General features: G+C 33.5%; 1 protein-coding gene across 1 annotated transcript; it reads left to right on the top strand.

Moving 5' to 3' along the window:
- Positions 1-15,263: 15,263 nt before the first annotated feature.
- On the top strand, positions 15,264-16,376 carry LOC148697846 (uncharacterized). The gene is made up of 2 exons (XM_088690315.1): positions 15,264-15,785; positions 16,257-16,376. The coding sequence occupies exons 1-2, from the start codon at positions 15,264-15,266 to the stop codon at positions 16,374-16,376; spliced, it is 642 nt and encodes a 213-aa protein (XP_088546441.1).
- Positions 16,377-19,684: the final 3,308 nt, after the last annotated feature.

Genomic DNA, 19,684 nt, shown 5'->3' with positions numbered 1-19,684 from the left:
TTTATAATATTGAGTCTCACCTAATATTAAAAAGTGTATCAACAAAAGTGTCAGTTTTGGTGTGTCCAAATAACATAAATAATAGTAATATATTCTTTAAGTTTTGTCATATTGTAAGCCGAATATCAAAGTTGATTGGTAGTATTTTTTGTATCATGTGTCGAGAAGAAGCTTATCTTATAATGACGACAATGAATAATGTGAAGCAGTATTTATATGAACTTTGGGATATACAAAATGTTAAGTTAGAATATGATCATACGTGAATCACCATGAACAAATACTTGGAATTTAAAATTCATGTAATGTCTTCATTCACTTATTCATGATATTTAAGATCGTATGCATAAGTTGCTAGTTACTTAAGCACAACATATTTATCAAGAAGCGAATATAGTAGTAGATAAACTTGTTTCAACTGGTGATGACAAAAGTTCAGCTTGTATTTGATTTTCTAATTTTCTTGTAACAGTTTCCTTAAACCTTTTCCACAACTGTAGGAAGTTAGGGATCATTCTTTGTAATTTTTAAAAATTCCGGTTCTAGTTCATGATTTAGCATCCAAATTGAAATAAATTGAATACTTCTTCTTTCTTTTCTAGTCTCTCGTTAATAGTATAACATTCGGGAAATATTGTTGGTACCACGTTGATATTTCGTACGAATGTATGGTGTTAGTTTGAGGTTGATAGTCCCTATTAATGTATCTAATTTCAATCAAATGTCCTTTAAACTTCCACTAGGCCCTGAAGAAATTTTTTGTATGTCAGTAAATACAATATGGTACATTAAGTGTCATAATAAAAGTGGTTTGAGGTTTTTTTTTTTTTTTTTTTTTCCAAATATTCAATTACTTATTATGACGCTTAATGAACCGAATCGTGTTCCTAACACATTGAAAAATCTCTCCTAAGTTTTTGCAAGTGCAACACTAGGCTAAAATTTTGTGAATCCAAAGCCCATCAAGAGGTAGAAGCACACATTTTTCCTATCAAATCAAACACACTTGGCCTTGTACAGTTTGTGAGGGGGGCCATGGCTGCCACCAGTTTCATAGCAGCGTCGATTGTCCAAAAAGCAGTTGTGGCTTTTGCTTTCTTTCATCCTCTTCTTCCTTTAACCAACAAGCTCTCCTATCAAAGGACTCTTATCTGTTTTCCTCTCACTCCTCGCATAAGTTCATCAAGTTCTTTTGAGCTTTTAGTTGGATACTAGTCTGCTAATTGATCATTTTGTAATTCGATGAGCCAATATTATACTATATATTTTGGGAATTATTATTGGTATTTTAAAAATCTTATTTTGCATTCCAACCTTTCTATAATTAGAAAGAAAAAATGCACTTGTGAGGAGTGTATAATGAATTTTTGGAATGTTAATAACATTTCCCTATATTTTACTCTAATCTTAGTATTAATTTGAAAATATGATTTTAACCCCTGAAAGTTATTTTTTGTTACATAAAACCCAACATAATTTGTTTACTTGAATAAAACACATTGGCTCCACACAAGAAAATTTATTAATTATGTTTTACTTCACTCATTGTACATTTTTTGAATACCTAAAATACCCTTAATTACATTTTTGACCGATACAATTAATTGTATACGGAATAAAAGGTGGATTAATGATTCTTGAAAAGACAAATTAAGCATTAATGTGTATGTATACATAGGCCTGATCCGTGACATCATATTTTTTACACAATTTTTAGACCATTAGATTTATACACTTTTAATAGTTGAGATGTAATTTAATAAGTCCAATTAATTTCTTGTATTTAAAAAAAATGGATTGGGAATAAAATTCTAAAAATATTTTAATTAAGATTTTTATATTCTCTCTCATCTCGTTAATTGTTTTTCATTAATTTTCTCCCTCTCTCATTTAACTCTTTCTTCTCCCTTTTCCCTCTTCATCGTTCATCCTATATAATATAATTATCATGCTTACGTATTTCCTTCTCTTCCTTCTCCATTCATCCAATGGCCATGCACTTTTTCAAGTTTTTGGTTTCGTTTTTAAATCTCTTCTCCATTAATTGTTTTTAAATCCCTTCAGACCCGATGCCTTATTCCTTGTTTTTATTTATATTTTTTTATTTTTAATAACACAAACATAATCTCATTCTATAAAAAAAATGTTGCGAGTCCTAGCTAATTACTAGCAACAGATTAGTGCGTCCAGAAACCACCCATTTTTGTAAATAGATATTCATCTTGATGCTTTGCCATTGAAAATATGGATACAGAAAAAACATAAAAAAAAATAATAATAATAATAAAGAAGTAGAGAAGAAAATATCAGAGGAGGATGAATGGAGAAGAAAGAGAGTAAAAGATATGCAAAGAACCTAAATATAGGAAACATAAGAAAATAGATTAGGAGAGAATTAATGGAAAACAACTAATTAGAAGGTTTTCAAAATTTTGACCCAACTAATTATCTATACTAAAAAAAATATAGATACAGAAAAAACATAGAAAACATCTAATTAGAAGGTTTTCAAAATTTTGACCCAACTAATTATCTATTCTAAATATAGAAAACATCTTGATGCTTTGCCATTGAAAATATGGATACAGAAAAAACATAAAAAAAAATAATAATAATAATAAAGAAGTAGAGAAGAAAATATCAGAGGAGGATGAATGGAGAAGAAAGAGAGTAAAAGATATGCAAAGAACCTAAATATAGGAAACATAAGAAAATAGATTAGGAGAGAATTAATGGAAAACAACTAATTAGAAGGTTTTCAAAATTTTGACCCAACTAATTATCTATACTAAAGGGGAGGGGTGGGCTTAGCCTCACAATTGACTAACAATAGTGTGATTAAAACTCGCATTTGATGAGAATCAAATATAAGACCTCTTACTTACAAGTAAAGAGGAATACCACTAGACTGTAGTACTAAGTGACATTTAAATAAATGAAATTAATTAGATTACATCTCAACCATTAAGAGTGTATAAATCTAATGGTCTAAGACTTGTGTCAAAATTTGTGTAAAAAATGTGGTGTACAGATCCGTTCCATATATATACTGAAAATATGATTTTAGCCCTTGAAACTCAAATTTTTTTACATAAAACCCGACAATAAAACCCAATGACTAGGCACCACATAAGCAAATTCATTAATTATGTTTGACTTTACACATTTTGCATTTTTCAGATGACTAAAATACCCCTAATTACAATTCTAATGTATACATTTAATTCTATGCAGATTTGAAGGAAATGATTAATGAAAAAAAATGTATTAACGTTTAAATTCATTGCATATTAATATATTATAACAAATTGTATGTTAATGCTTCTGGCAAAAAAAAAAGTAAATAAATAAATAAACATTAATGTTATACTTTCCTCCAGATTTTGTAATTATTTTCCAAATTTGCGTAAAATTAGACAATTTTAATTTAATCTTATCATTTTCTTACCAAATGGAAACTGAAAGGGAACTATGATGTAATTTACATAAAAACATAGGTAAATTATTTGGACATATGTGTTAATAATAAAATATTCCCAGTATGCAAAATAATTTAACTACAAAATAAAAAATTGTTATTTGATTTAATATTAATTTATCTACATTTGATATAATAAAATATAATTGTACATATATATTACTAAAATGTGCCCAATATATGTAATAATGCATGTAAAATTATTTACGTACAAAATAAAGGTATGTAAGTTGATTAAAAAATAATATATCTACTACTTTTTGTTTATGAATTTTAATTTACCTATTGTAGGTAATAATCTGTGTAAAATAATTTACCTACAAAATAAAAGAATATTAATTGATTCTTGTTTTTTTATCAATCAATATTATTTGATGCAAAATAATTGATTATATAAAGGATCCTTTTTTTTTTGTCACATCCCGGCCCGAGGGGGACCACTTCCTGGGCTCGCTACACCACCGTAGCACGATATTGTCCGCTTTGGGCCCCGACCACGCCCTCACAGTTTTGTTTTTGGGAACTCATACTTGAACTTCCCGATGGGTCACCCATCCTGGGAATGCTCTCGCGCGCTACTCGCTTAACTTCGGAGTTCCCATGGAACCCGAAGCTAGTGAGCTCCCAAAAAGCCTCGTGCTAGGTAGGGATGGGAATATACATTTAAGGATCACTCCCCTGGGTGATGTGGGATATCACAATCCACCCCCCTTAGGGGCCCGATGTCCTCGTTGGCACACCACGACCAGGGTTAGGCTCTGATACCAAATTGTCATATCCCGGCCCGGGGCGGATCACTTCCTGAGCCCGCTCCACCACTGTAGCACGATATTGTCCGCTTTGGGCTTACCATTCCCTCACGGTTTTGTTTTTGGGAACTCACGAGCAACTTCCCAGTAGGTCACCCATCATGGGATTGCTCTAGCCCAAAATGGTAAGCCCAAAGTGGACAATATCGTGCTACGGTGGTGGAGCGGGCCCGGGAAGTGATCCGCCCCTGGTCGTGGTGTGCCGACGAGGACATTGGGCCCCTGAGGGGGGTGGCACATCACCCAGGGGAGTGATCCTTAAATGTATATTCCTATCCCTACCTAGCATGAGGCCTTTTGGGAGCTCACTGGCTTTGGGTTCTGTAGGAACTCCGAAGTTAAGCGAGAAGGGGGCTAGAGCAATCCCATGATGAGTGACCCAATGGGAAGTTGCTTGCGAGTTCCCCAAAACAAAACCGTGAGGGAGTGGTAAGCCCAAAGTGGACAATATCGTGCTACAGTGGTGGAGCGGGCCTGGGAAGTGATCCGCCCCGGGCGGGGATATGACATTTTTCATATGAAAAATGTGCTTATAATTGTTTATGAATATGGGTAAATTAATATATATATATATATATATTAATAATATTTATGAAACAAAAAAGGTAAAATTTCCATATGGGGTTAATTGCTAATCATAATTAGGGTGAGTAATAATATTTATTAATATAATTAATGTTGTGTGGCATAAGTTGTAAATATGTTGTAATAATTGGTTATGTACTTATCTACATGGTAGTCTATTTGAAATTTGGGTTTTATTTGAATGTTTAATATTAGTTGGGTTTTTGTTTGAAAAATAGGAGTTTCAAGGGTCTTTCTCTAAAGAACCCAATAATTTACCTACAACATAAAGAAATGTTATTTGCCTCAAAGATATTTTACATATAAATATAGGTAAATTATTTTACACACACACACATATATATATATATATATATAGTAATAATAAAATGTGTCTCATATATATTAATAAATGTAAAATAATTCTACAACATATAGACATGTTATTTTAGTTAAAGTTAAAATGATGGTGATGTTCGGATCCCTTCCATCAAATCCACCAAATTCCAAAATTCGAGTCTTTGAAATTTGATCCAACAGCTACAAACAGGGAGTCCTCTTAAAAGTTATAATAACTTTAGTTGTTGGATCAAATTTTAAAGACTCACATTTGGGGATTGAGTGGATTTGGTGGAAGGGATCCGGAAAGGATCCCTTTTTGGTGATGAGAGGTAATGGGTACGGTGAGGGCGGGTGGGAGAGAGAGCAGGTTAGGGACACGCGGGTCCCACGCATCATGTTTTTGTAGTAGTTTTTTTTCTTTCTTTTCCTTATTATATTAAAGTTTTGTCTTTTCATTAAATTTCAAGTACTTATCATTAAATAAAGTTATTAAGTTATTTTTTGTTAAGAAAAAATTTGGAAAAACTATATTAAAGTTCCCTAATATATAATACCCATGCAAAACATGTGGGCGAGTAAGGAAAATACCAATTACTATATAGATGTTATGCTTCTTCTTGGATTTGCTTTTAGAGCATCCTTACCTGCCGTGATTTTGGGAATGAGAGTAATATAGGGTACGTAATAGGGGACTGATGTCCATGTCTGGGATAACAGTTTAGTCATTGGTAATCAGACCTTGTTGAAACGTACATGTTTCACAGTATGAGATTGACTTCTTTATTCATTTCTTGTGTGTTAGTAAACAGAAGATTTGTCGAGAATAAACATTATGGCAAATCAATTGACTGACTACTGTTGCTAATATAATATCAGGTGAAAAATAGAATTTACTCTTGGCTGGTGGTGTCGATTAAAAGCTTTCATTATGAAGCAAACTTTCTATTAATTTCAAAAGAAAACATGATGAGCAGACTTGATAGCGCAAATGGGATTCGGCCTGACATGATTTCTTGGGAGTTTAGTCACCTATTTTTATTAATCTCATAGTCAAATCCTAGAAGTTTAGCCACCTTTTTCTGAAAGGGAGTGTGAAATCGAGTATTAGGCTGAATTTTCTGCAAATAAAAATTTAACTTTGTACAGTAGACTAGTCAAATGAGTTAGTCAACTATTTACAAGTTAGTTAGTGATAAAAAATGCAGTTGCAGAAACAAAACCTAACTCATCAATATGTTCAACTAATCAGAGTCTGCCCATATTAGTTTCACGACAATAATCCCTAAGTTTGAACACATTTACATATCAGTCCATTATGTAAACAACAATGACAAAGCAATTATGAATTAAAGCATGTTGGATTGACTAGTCAATCTCACTAGTCAATTAAGTATAGATTCATATCAGTTAAACAAATGCAAACCTACGAATCAAACTTAGTTCACTACACATTATCCTAGTCAATAACAATTCAGTTCATTGCTCATAATATGCAGTGTAAACTTTGAAATCAACTGTACTGACCAGTCAAACATACTAGTCAATTGAATACAAATTGTTAGGTGCCCACAAACATATAAACCAAGCAAACTTATAAAGCTAAAACAAGACAGTGTGAGCTTCAATTATGTTTTAGCCTTGATTCTTGAGTTATGTTTACTTGGTTAACAACGTGTCAATACTAGCAAACACTATAATGTTTATCTCTAACAATGGTTATTTGGTCATAAAGAATGCTATGTACAGTATTGAACACAACGAAGTTTTTGGATGGAAAAACCCACCTCTGGGTTAATAAACTGGGGACTTTCTACTGAGTCCAATCCAATAGTAAAATCAAGGTTTATACAAAGACCACACAAACTCAATTCCTATATCCCGATCTACGGAGCAGCTTTACCTTTGTACAACCTTGCCTTACACGAGATGGATTCCTTCGGTCTTCATGAAGTGGCAGCTCTTCCTAATCTCTTCACCTTGTGGCACCGAAATAGTGTTGGCTCTAGTCTTCACAAGATGGCAGCTCCTCCTGAACTCTTCACTTTGTGGCACCCAGACCAACATACGAACTATGCATATGATGATATGGCAATGATATGCAAATCTAGATTCGATGTCTAGTCAGTTTCACCAGTCAAACACTTGAAAGATGAAATTGACGAGAATCCAAAAAACAGGTTAGTTCACAAATTTGAAACTTGGAAAAATTTAACTTAAAACAGAAATCAAAATTACAAAAACAATGTTACCCTAATATGGAATGATGTGTGTATTTAGTGCATGAGTGTTATTTTGTGGCTAGGTTTTTCAAGTAAGAACACAAGAGATAGCTCAAAGCTAAAATCAACTATTTTCTAAAAATGTAAAACTCTTAGCCAAAACAAATGAGCATATCAAACAAATTTAAGCAAGCAAATTCAAAGATAGGTTTAGAAATATTCAATGAGAACATTAACCATAAAATATGCTTGATGCTCCTAGGAGATTTGAAATGGAGATGAATAATAAAGCTTCAAAAAATTGCCAATCTGAAAGCCCAAAAACAAATAAACCCTAGAATGGCTTTATAAAGAGGGTTGAGTTTCAGTCAAAAAGAAGGGATGAAAAGCCACATATCATGTGTAAAATCAATCTGGAAAGATCTAGGGTTGGAAAACACTCTCGGAGAAAAAATTGTCAGAAAGCCCATGTGGGTTGTCTTAAAGTGTGTGCCCAGCAAACTAGAAAGCAACAAGAATTTTGACTAGACAAAACCACTAGATAGAATGAACTAGAAATAATGACATGAAATGCATATGTATGAACAAACCTTTGATGTAAGAAGTTAAGCTTTTGAAAGAATATTTCTAGCAGGAAGATTCCAAAAGTGACATTGAACCCTAAATCTATTTAGAGCACGTGTGGTACAATTTACAAGATTTGGCAAGGAAGGCCAAACAATAATTCTAGACTTCGCAATCTCCCCATTTGGCTTTCTTTGACAAAATACCCCAAGTCTAAAGCTAATTTTACTCACCCACACTCAAGAGATGAACGACGGAACGTATCTTGCAAAACAACAAATCTTGAAATGATCAAGTGAAATTTATCATTGTAAAAGGCTTGCAAGGTAAGAACACAACCAAAAATTTTCTCCCCCATTTTGTCATGGCAAAGACAAAGGAGTTAAAATGAATAGACTGCCAGTTTTAACAAACAAAAGAAAATGATATGTCAATTGAGCTCAGGACAGTAATGTCCAACCACAAACAATGTATATAAGAACCAACAACAAAGACATAATAGCAGAGAAGTTTAAGCACAAAGTACAATTTTCAATACCAACATATGAAAAGCATAACAGCATGTCAGTGTAATCTGTTGAAAACACCCATTTGTTCAGGAAAACCAACAATGGCTAAGCCGAGAGTAGCATTGTAAGATACAACAAAAAGAGAGTTTCAATTACAAAGAAAACACCATTGTTCGAATAATCAAGAAAATAAATTGAACTCTCCCAACAGCTAGAACTCTTTAGAATAGAACTCGTCGTCAAAGATATATAGTCACCTAACTCAAACTGACCTAAGACGAGCACAAACAAGGTTAAATAGAAGAAAAGTTTGAATACAATAGAGTCAAAATAGGTTAAGTTTGCCTAAAAAAATGAACACCCCCATAATTAGCACTGTCCTAGACACAAACTCCCTCATAAACCTACAAGTCTACAGACTAAGTGGATGCACGAGATCAAAAGTATCAAAAATTGCAGCAAATACACAATGCAAGGATAGCAAAAACACAGCGGATAAAGAATTAGCAATAGATCATATAAGCATGTTCAAGCAAGGTGAAGCAAGCATGTAAATGAACCAACTCCCCCACAAGAGTAGCATAACCAAGTACAACACAAGAGTAGCATAACCAAGTACAACAGAATGAGAGTTTTCAATATTCCAATAATCCACTATCACAAGAAAATGAACCCTCCCATAAGAAGTGCTCTATTAGGATACTGAACACTCACAAACTCACTCCCCCATAACATAAACTCTCAACAAAATACTTTACTCCCCCAAAATGAGTGCTCTTAGAAGGCACATGAATCCCTTGTACTATCCATATGTGATGATGGAGAACAATGCACAATATCAACACAAAGTGATACAATGAAAAATATATATATATGTATATATATAGGCACTTAGGAGATACTCAAACTTAGTAGTGTCAGCATAAGTAATGACAAGATAGTCATATGGTGAAAACCTGAGAGACGTGACTGAGTTGATTCCATATCAAAAACAGATAAGAGCATTCCTTACAAATTGACAATCCCAAATGACATAAGTGACCCTGAAATTTTTCATTCTTCTGATAATAACAAGTTACTCATAAGATAAGGAAACATGTTCAGTTAAAAATGGTTTTGTGCAAAAGCACACAACAATGTACCCAAACAATTTGGACAAAAAAAAAAAATTGAGATCAAGAAAGATATGCATAATCTCAGCACCAATAAACTACAACTAACGAGACAATCCACAAGGGAATTGAAACACAAAGTAGTTTGAATATCTATGCTCACAACGTATGATTATCAATTCAAGAACTTTCAGAAATAGACCTGCAATGCAGCTCTCAAATGAAAACTCTTCAAAGGCATACATGGACAGTAATATTAAGATTAACACTTGGTCATGATGCAACAATGATGTGTCAAAGTATAGGAAAAGGGACAAGTGATAGCCTTCTTAAAATCATAGCTCTATGCTAGTAGGCCCAAAGTTAATTAAAAGACTAACCAAATTTTTAATAATCAATTAAGCTTACGAAACATTACTCTCTTCAAAATATGAACAAGGGACAAGACTCGCAAAAACCAAGACACATGCCTTGAAAGAAAGTGAACTTTGGTGAGGAACTTTGTGAGGCACCAATTTGAGATATGCTAAGGTTATTTGAATGATAGGTGAATATTTATGAGACACCATTTGATGTTTAGAATTTGAATTCAAGACCTGTAGAGGGGATCTCGATGCAAAACATCATGACATTTCATGGAAGGCCAAAATGATGGGATTTCCCATTTTTGATGATACGTGATTTTTTTTTTTTTAAGACGCCCCTCTCATACAACACTCTCCTATTTTAATTTTTGTTTTGATTTAGGAAAAGGACAAAAAAGAAGAAGAGAATTGACACATGGTCCAGATTATAACGTAAGTAAAGTCATTACAACTTAATCAAGACCAAAGTGAACTTAACCCTCAAATCAACCCAAGCTTTTGTGAGGTGAGAAAAATGATTTTTCAAAGGCTATTTGAAGTAATAGGGAAAACCTTTGACATGACAGTGGAAAAATTATCCAAGGTTATTCCACAAAATACTAACAATGTATGATAGTTAAGAGATGCATTCAAAGAGAAAATTACAATTAACTGATAAGGCAGAAACATGCATAGAAAGACATACTAGAAAAACTTGGAAACATATCTATTCAAACTATTTATTTTAGCATCAAGACAGCTAGCTGTTTTTCAGTTGGCACAAAGATTAAAGTAAGAAATATACCCTTCATGAGATCATTAATGAAGTGATGTCGCAAGTCAATATGTTTGGTTTTTGAATAAATACAACAACTACAACATAAAGACACAAGTAATCATGACAAGAGCAACATTTGCATTCACAAAAGAAAGAGAAACATACCTTTGATTTCCAATTCATCCAACTATCAAGATTGTCTTCATCATACCACGAACCTTCATCAAGGTATGAACACTAAGAGTTATATCCACCAGATGAGAAGCATTGTGAATTCCAGTGAAAAAGACTCCCAAGTGAGACATGATGAAGTGCTTTCCCAAGTTACAAGATTCACACAAGTGGCATTCATAAAAGCAAAGCAGAGGCAACCTCCTTGTGACCAAAAGTCTATCAGTTTCTTTGCCGCAAATAGACCATTCACCACTTTTGAAACTTTTCATACCATGCAACATAGTATGTTCTGTTAGATTCCACCAAATACCAGTAACTCCCAGAGATCACTATATGTATATCTAAAGCAAGGCTTTGATACAAATTGAAATTGGGTAATGGGCGGAATCTCCAGCAAATAAAAATTTAACTTTGCACAATAGACTAGTCAAATGAGCTAGTCAATTAGTTACAAGTTAGCCAGTGATAAAAAATGCAGTTACAGAAACAAAACCTAACTGACCAATATGTTCAACTAATCAAAGTCTGCCCAGATTAGTTTCACGACAATAATCCCTAAGCTTGAAAACATTTACATATTAGTCCATTATGCAAACAACAATGACAAAGCAATTATGAATTAACGCATGCTAGATTAACTAGTCAAGTTCACTAGTCAACTAAGTACAAATTCGTATCAGTTAAACAAATGCAAACTTACGAATCAAACTTAGTTCACTACAAGTTATCCTAGTCAACAACAATTCAGTTCATTGCTTATAATACGCAGTGTAAATTTTGAAATCAACTGTACAGACTAGTCAAACGTACTAGTCAACTGAATACAAATTGTTAAGTGCCCACAAGTATGTAAACCAAGCAAACTTATAAAGCTAAAACAAGATAGTGTGATCTTCAATTATGTTTACATGGTTAACAACATGTCAATACTAGCAAACCTTGCAACGTTTATCTCTAGCAATAGTGATTTGGTCATAAAAAATGCTATGTATAGTATTGAAGGAAGTTTTTGCCTGGAAAAATCCACCTCTGGGTTAAAAAATCGGGGACTCTCCACTGAGTCCAATCCACTAGTATAATCAAGGTTTATACAAATACCACACATCTATGGAGCAGCTTTACCTTTGTGCAACCTTGCCTTACACGAGATGGATTCCTTTGTCTTCATGAAATGACAACTCCTGAGTTCTTCAACTTGTGGCACCCAAACCAAAACACAAACTATGCATATGATGATATGGCAATGATGTGCAAATCTAGATTCGATGTCTAGTTAGTTTCACCAGTCAAACACTTGAAAGATGAAACTAACAAGAATCTAAAAAATAGGTCAGTTCACAAATTTGAAACTTGGAAAAACTTGACCTAAAATAAAAATAAAAATCACAAAAACAATGCTACCCTAATACGCAATGATGTGGGTATTTACTGCATGAGTGTGATTTTTTTGCTACGATTGTCAAGTAAGAACATAAGAGGTAGCTCAAAGCTAAAATCAACTATTTTCTAAAAATGTAAAACTCTTAGCCAAAACAAATGAGCATATCACACGAATTTAAGAAAGCAAATTCAAAGATAGGTTTAGAAATATTCAATGAAGAACATTACCCATAAAATATGCTTGATGCTCCTAGGAAATCTGAGATGGAAATGAAAAATAAAGCTTCAAAAATTTTCCAATCTCAAAACCCAAAACAAATCTAGAATGGCTTATAAAGAGGGTTGAGTTTCAAGTAAAGAGAGGGGTTGAAAAGCCACGTGTCATGTGTAAAATAAATCTAGAAAGACCTAAGGTTGGAAAGCACTCTCGGGGAAAAAATTGTCAGAAAGCCCATGCAGGTTATCTTAAAGTTTATGCCCAACAAACTGAAAAGCTGCGAGAATTTTGACTAAAAAAACCCACTGGAAATAATGATGTGAAATGCGTATGTATGAACAATCCTTTCATGTAAGAAGTTAAACTTTTGAAAGAATATTTCCAACATGAAGATTCCAAAAGTGACATTGAATCCTAAATCTATTTAGAGCACGTGTGGTACAATTTACAAGATTTGACAAGGAAAGCCAAACAATAATTCTGGACTTCCCAAAGTATGTGCTCTTCCTTGAAGGAAGTAGTTCGAATTATGATGATCAGTTTGAATAATAAAGTGGTTTCCAACTATGTATGACTACCACTTGTGAATGGCATGAAGAGCTGACAACATTTCCCTCTCATAGGCTAACAACACCTGATTTCTTGGACAAATAGCCTTGCTAGTGAAAGCGATTGGTCTGCCCTTTTGTTAGAGTACTGCACCAGTACCGTGACTAGATGCATTAGTCTCAATGATAAATGGTTTACTAAAATTTGGTAATGCAAGCACTTGTGGAGATAAAATTGCCTATTAGAAAGATGGAAAAGCTTCAGTAGTTGCTGGAGTCCACTTAAAACAATCTTTTTTAGTCAAAGCAGTCAATGGACTAATTATCTGACCAGAATGAGGTATAAAAGTTCTATAATATCCAGTTAAACCAAGAAATCCCCTTAATGCTTTCACAGAATTTGGTCTAGGCCACTTTGCAATTGATTCCAACTTAGTAGGATCTGCAGAAACTCCATGTTTAGACACAATGTGGCTTTAATATTCCACTTGAGATTTGCCAAATGCCACTTAGATTGCTTGACAATCAAACTATGTTTCTTCAATGTGTTAAACACCCCTCTGAGATGATCTAAATGCAACTGCCATGTAAAGTTATATACCAAGATATCATCAAAGAAAACTAAAATAAATTTTCTTAAATGTGGTCTAAAAATCTTATTCATAAGACATTGGAATTGGAGCATTTGTTAAACCAAATGGCATAACTATAAATTCATAGTGTCCATCATGTGTCGTAAATGCAGTTTTCTCAATATCATCTGGATGCTTTTAGACTTGATGGTATCCTACCCTTAAGTCTAATTTTGAGAAATATTGTGCACCATAGAGCTCATCCAATCACTCATCAATTAGAGGTATAAGAAACTTATCTTTAATTGTGATAAAATTCAGCCCTATGTAGTCCATGCAAATACGCTAAGTACCTTCTTTTTTTTCCTCACTATTATCATTGGAGAAGAGTATGGATTGTTGCTAACTCTAATGAAACCAGCCTTTAACAATTCTGCTACACGTTTTTCTATTTCAGTTTTTTGTATTGGACCATTTCTGTAAGGCTTGCTATTAGGTGGCTTACTACTATGTATTAATGGAATAATGTGATCATGACTCTTGTGAGGAGGTAAGGATGTAGGAGTAAGAAACAGTACTTCATAATCTTTCAAAAGAGAATGTAAATGTTGCAATTGAAATTCAATGAGATATTGAGATTTTTGATCTAATAATTCCACATCTAACTGTAGCAAATTGGCTTCTTCAGGTTCCAATTGATACAAAATTGCCCCAATTGTTACATCTTGTTGCAACAATTTCTGCATTCGTAATGTAGAAATATCTTGGATATGTTCTTCACTAGAATCAGGATTGGTGATACAAAAGGTTTGAGACCCTTTTGTGAACTACATATAATATTAGAAACCTAGTTGGACTTGACTAATATTATAATTGTGAATCTTCTGTTGCCTATATATTATAAACTGATTAAAAAGTTAAGCACAGATGACTACTTCTTATAAACAAGGATAAATGGATAACTTGCAACAAATGATAACTGTTATCCATTTCTTGCTAAAACTACAGGTAACTGATTCCCTCATTGTGAAGAAATCGCTCTAAACATTAAGGGGTTCTATCACCTTTTGGAACAGAAAGTCTTAAACAAGAAGAAGAATTACATTATTCGTTTCGAACATGGCTACTTCAAGTATCTTATATAGTCACACAAATGTAATTTGGGATACTTGTTATGCAATAGGTTTCTACATCGACAATATGCATGAGCATTTATTATGTACTACAACTTGTAAAATTCTGACATTTGGTATCAGAGTCTAATGACAAGTCCTAGATTCGTTTTACTGCTTTGTTATTGTGATAATGTGTTTTGAAATGTTTTATATATCTCTTGAACAATGCAGTTCTTGGTAAACTTCAGATATTCATCAAAGTGAATACTGTTATTGCATATCGTTAAAAGATTCATAGCATGTTCATATATTTTTCAAAAGAGAAATATATATAAATTGCATAAAGGTTAATAAATTTGATGAATCATTCAATGTGAGAGTTTGCAATTGTCTAGTCCCAAGACTTGATGTATTTTTCGATTATGAAAGAAAGTAGCCAATATATGCAATATGGAAGGCGGTTTATAATTTTCACTTAAAAGTGTTATGTAAACTTGCTTTAATAACTGCATACACTTATTTTGTGACTAATATTTCCATGGTTGCTTCAGCAAATTCATCTGCTCTCAATCTCTCATCTGTTGAACCATTAAGTGGTGGCAATTTCAAAAAGTGTAAGCAAGATATAGAAATCTTGCTGGGACTAATGGATCTAGATCTTGCACTCCAAGAAGATGAACTTGATGCACTAGCAGATGCCTCAATTGTTGAAGAAAGGCACAAACATGAGAAATGGGAGAAGGCTAACAGGATGTCACCAATGGTTATGAAAAGAACCATGAGTGATATTGTTAGAGGTGGCATTACTGGTTATGACAAGGCAAAAGATTTCCTTGATGCCATTGGAGCAAAATTTAAGGAGTCTGAGAAGGCTAAAATGGGAAAATTGATGACAACGCTTACATCTCTGAAGTTTGACGAAGGAAAGGGTGTAAGAAAGCATATTCTAAAGTTGGTGAACACTGCAGCCAAATTGAAGGGTTTGGAAGTTCTAGTTGATGAGGCTTTTGTGGTCCACATGGCGCTGACTTCCTTGCCTTCATGCTATGATCAGTTGAAGGTTATTTACAGTACTTAGAATGAGAAATGGTCCATGGATGAACTGATTTCAATTGCTACTTAGGAGGAATGCAGGCTTAGGCGTAATGTCAATCATGCTGTAGTTAACTTTGAACACACTGACAAAGGGAATGTTGTAGTTAACTTTGAGCACACTAACAAAGGGAAGAAACCATTCTTTTATTTTGGTAAGGCCCTTAAACTGATCTTTAATAGTAGTGTTGCCATGACTGCATCCTCTTCCAAAAGACCTGATGAGAATGATAAGGATATAATGGATAATATAAGGTACTATTTTTTGCAATAGAATTGGTCACATGAAAAAGGACTATGAGAAACTCAAAGATCTGAAAACTAAGAAAGGTATTTTGGTCAAAATTTTGGTGTGTTTTGAATCTAATCTTATTGAAGTCCCTCCAAATTCTGGTGGTTTAACACTGGTTGTTCAATTCACATCACCAATTCATTTCAGGGTTTCACAAGAAGAGGTACAACAACAAGAAATGAAGTGTTTCAAATCTATGTTGGCAATGGGAATAAAGTGGTTGTGGAAGCAATAGGCGACCTCAAGCTCAAGTTATCTAGTGGCTGATGCGAGAATTATACGCGCATAAATTAAACCCTCTTTTTGTCAATTGTAGTATATGTATAAGTAGGGATCGTTCTGGACCGAGGATTAGGAGGGATTGCAAATCTCTTGGAAACTGACACAAAAACGTAAAAACAATATAAAACGCTATCCTAGACTCAAAGAATGTGAAACTAAACGTTAAAACACTAAGACAAACCAAAAGACTCAAAATGCTTTAAAAACACAAACTAAATTGATTTCTAACTAAATTGAACATTAAAGCAAAAGGGGGATTTAGGTTTTACGAAAATTGAAATAACGAAACAAGTTAATAAACTAGACAGAATGTAAATATGAAATTGATGAAATGGAATGAATGGATGCTAGCCAAGGGGTTCATCTCCACACATGTTACACTTGCATAATAAAAAGATTTCCAATTGCGTTTCAACAAATCATTAATTCTCAACGCCCTGGGTCAATTAGGTCCGCTTAAATTAACCGTCAAGTTTTCCTTAAGTTAATGAATTGGATGGGTTAGCGCAACGCAATTCACAACATTCTCCAAAAGTCCTTTACGTGAAAAGCACAATAAAGATACAATCAAAGATCATTAAGCATCATGAAAACTATAAGTGTTGACGAGGCATTCGTTACTATGGAATACGCATGAAACTTATGCCAAGAATTCATTTAACGCGATTGTTTATAAGCAACCTCCACTACTTGTGAATATAAGTTCGTAACTATTAGGTGAAACTCACTTATATTCTAGCGTCATATTCATGCATGAAAATTAAGCGCGCATTCTTAATAAACATTCATAAATAAGTTATCAATCAAACGGTTAAACAAATTGAATCCACAACTTATGAAACGCAATTAGAAGTAATCAAATCAAAATGCAAGCATAAACATATATTTCGAATCCCCCCCTAGCCAAGGGGGGGTTTAGTTCCTCATACAAAACAAAGAGAATTAAAATTAAACATTGAAATCAGAGAAACACCTAAACATTCCAACAACTCAAACTTGAATTGTATGAACGTTTAGGCCCTCTTCTCTTCCTCTTTATTGTAGCATAAGGTCTAAGGATAGTTGGTTTGGGGGAATGGAAGTGTGGAATGGAGTGAGGAGTGATGGAAATGGAAAGATGGTTTTTGGATTACAAGGGAACTCACGGCAAAGAGAAGGAATGGAAGTGTTTGTGTTCTAAAATGCGTAGGAGTCTTCAATGATGCTTAAACATGAGGTCTTTTAGGATTTAACTTTCCTACTTCAAGTCTTTAATTTCGTCCATCCTCTTGGCTCCAAGCATATGATATCCATTCCAATCTCTAATTTGCTCCAAAAGGCTCCAAAAGGCATCCTTTTGCATACCTTGCCCTTAGAACCTGAAAACACACAAAAGAAGCATAAAGGACTAAACTAACTAGAGAAACATAACGTAAATGCACGAGAACAAGTCATTTAAGTCGCATGAATATGCTCCTATCAGTGGCTTTGTTTTAGATTTAGTTGATGTTTTATATGTACCTTCACCTAGAAGGAATTTACTTTCTGTTTCGAAACATGTAAAAACTGGCCTTGCTTTCGATGGAGACAACGAAAATGTCAATATTTACATGAAAAATAATCCAAGAGATTTACTTGGAGTCTGATTTTTAGTTAATGAATTATGGCAAGTACTTTGTTTTGTTTGCGATGAAAATATTTGTTTTAATATTGAATCATTTACATCAACTAAAAGACTTGTTATGAATGAAAAATCTTCCATGCTTTGGCATGGGAGATTAGGGCACATATCTAAAACAAGAATGGATCGTATGATTAAAGATAAGATTATGCCTGCATTAGACTTCTCAAATTTCGAAAGTTGTATTGAATGTTTTAAGAGGAAGATGATTAAAACGAAGAAAAGACTTCAATTAGAAGTAAAAAAACTATTGGAGATTATCCACTCCGATGTTTGTGGACCTTTCCCAAAACAATCTATGTAAATATTTATTTTGTGACCTTTATTGATGATTATTCAAGGTTTTCATACCTTTATTTAATTTCAGAAAAACAGTGTTAAATTGTTTCAAAGTTTTCAAAACTGAAGTAGAGAAACAATTGGAGTTGTCTATTAAAATTTTAAGGTCTAATAGAGGAGGTGAATACTATGGTAGGTACACTGAGGCATGTCAATCTAAAGGGCCTTTGGTTCAATGCTTAGAGGAGTATGGTATTCAAGCACATTACACTACTCTAGGCATGCCAAAACAAAATGGCGTGGCTAAGAGGAGAAATAAAACACTGATTGAAATGGTTAAAAACATGATGAGTTGTTCAACACTTCCACAATCTTATGGAGTGAAGCTATGAAAATGTCGAACTATGTATTGAACCGTGTTCCCGGTAAGTCAGTTTGTAAAACACCTTTTGAATTATAGACAGGGAGAAAGCCAAGTTTAAATCACATGCATGTTTGGGGCTATAATGTATAATCTCACTGAAAAGAAATTGGATTCAAGGATAGTTTCATGTCATTTTGTGGGATTTCCTAATAAATCAAAGGGTTATAGATTTTATGCATAAAATCTCTCAAATAGAATCTTTGAATCCAATGCTGCCAAATTTATTGAAGATAAAAAAGCATCAAGTGATTTTCAAGTGGCATCAACAATGGAATTTGAAGAGTAGGGTGATCTAAGTGAGGGTAAAAGCCACGAGGAAAATTTTGATTCACAACATGTCGTTGAGTTTTAGTTTGAAGACTTTGATTTGCAAAGTGGCGCATCTGCTACAAATGTTAATATGCCTACCACAAGTATTAATGCAGCTTCAACTCCGCAAGCATCAACCAGTCAACCATTAATGAAATAAGGGTGATGCCACAAAGAGTTAGGAGATCAGCAATACCAGATGATTATTTTGTGTACTTTCAAGAAGTACAACTGAATGAAGGCATATCAGATGATCTTGTCACTTATCAAGAAGCAATGAGTGGTTTGCAGTCTAAATTATGAAATAAGGGCCGAGCAAATATAAAACTAAACTATATTACTTACAATGTTTTATGAAGTTTTCTAAATTAGCGTGGTAGTTTTTTTTTGCTATTGTTTATTCCTCATTGATGAAAAAAATGGTTTACAACTCAAGGCAACAGAGTGAAGTTATAATATGGCATCAAATCAAATATCTTAAAATTTTATTTTATCTCACGAAATATCCCACAAATTTATTCAATTCTCTGTTTAAGATAGAGAAGAATGAGGTGGGGTGGAATTTACAATTATACACTGATTAAATACTCTGTCAACCCTGGCTTGAATGGCAGTTCTGTT

Source organism: Pyrus communis, chromosome 3 (genome assembly GCF_041283825.1).
Source record: "Pyrus communis isolate YQ-2024b chromosome 3, ASM4128382v1, whole genome shotgun sequence".
Classification (NCBI taxonomy): Eukaryota; Viridiplantae; Streptophyta; class Magnoliopsida; order Rosales; family Rosaceae; genus Pyrus; species Pyrus communis.
This window is presented reverse-complemented; position numbering and strand designations above follow the sequence as displayed.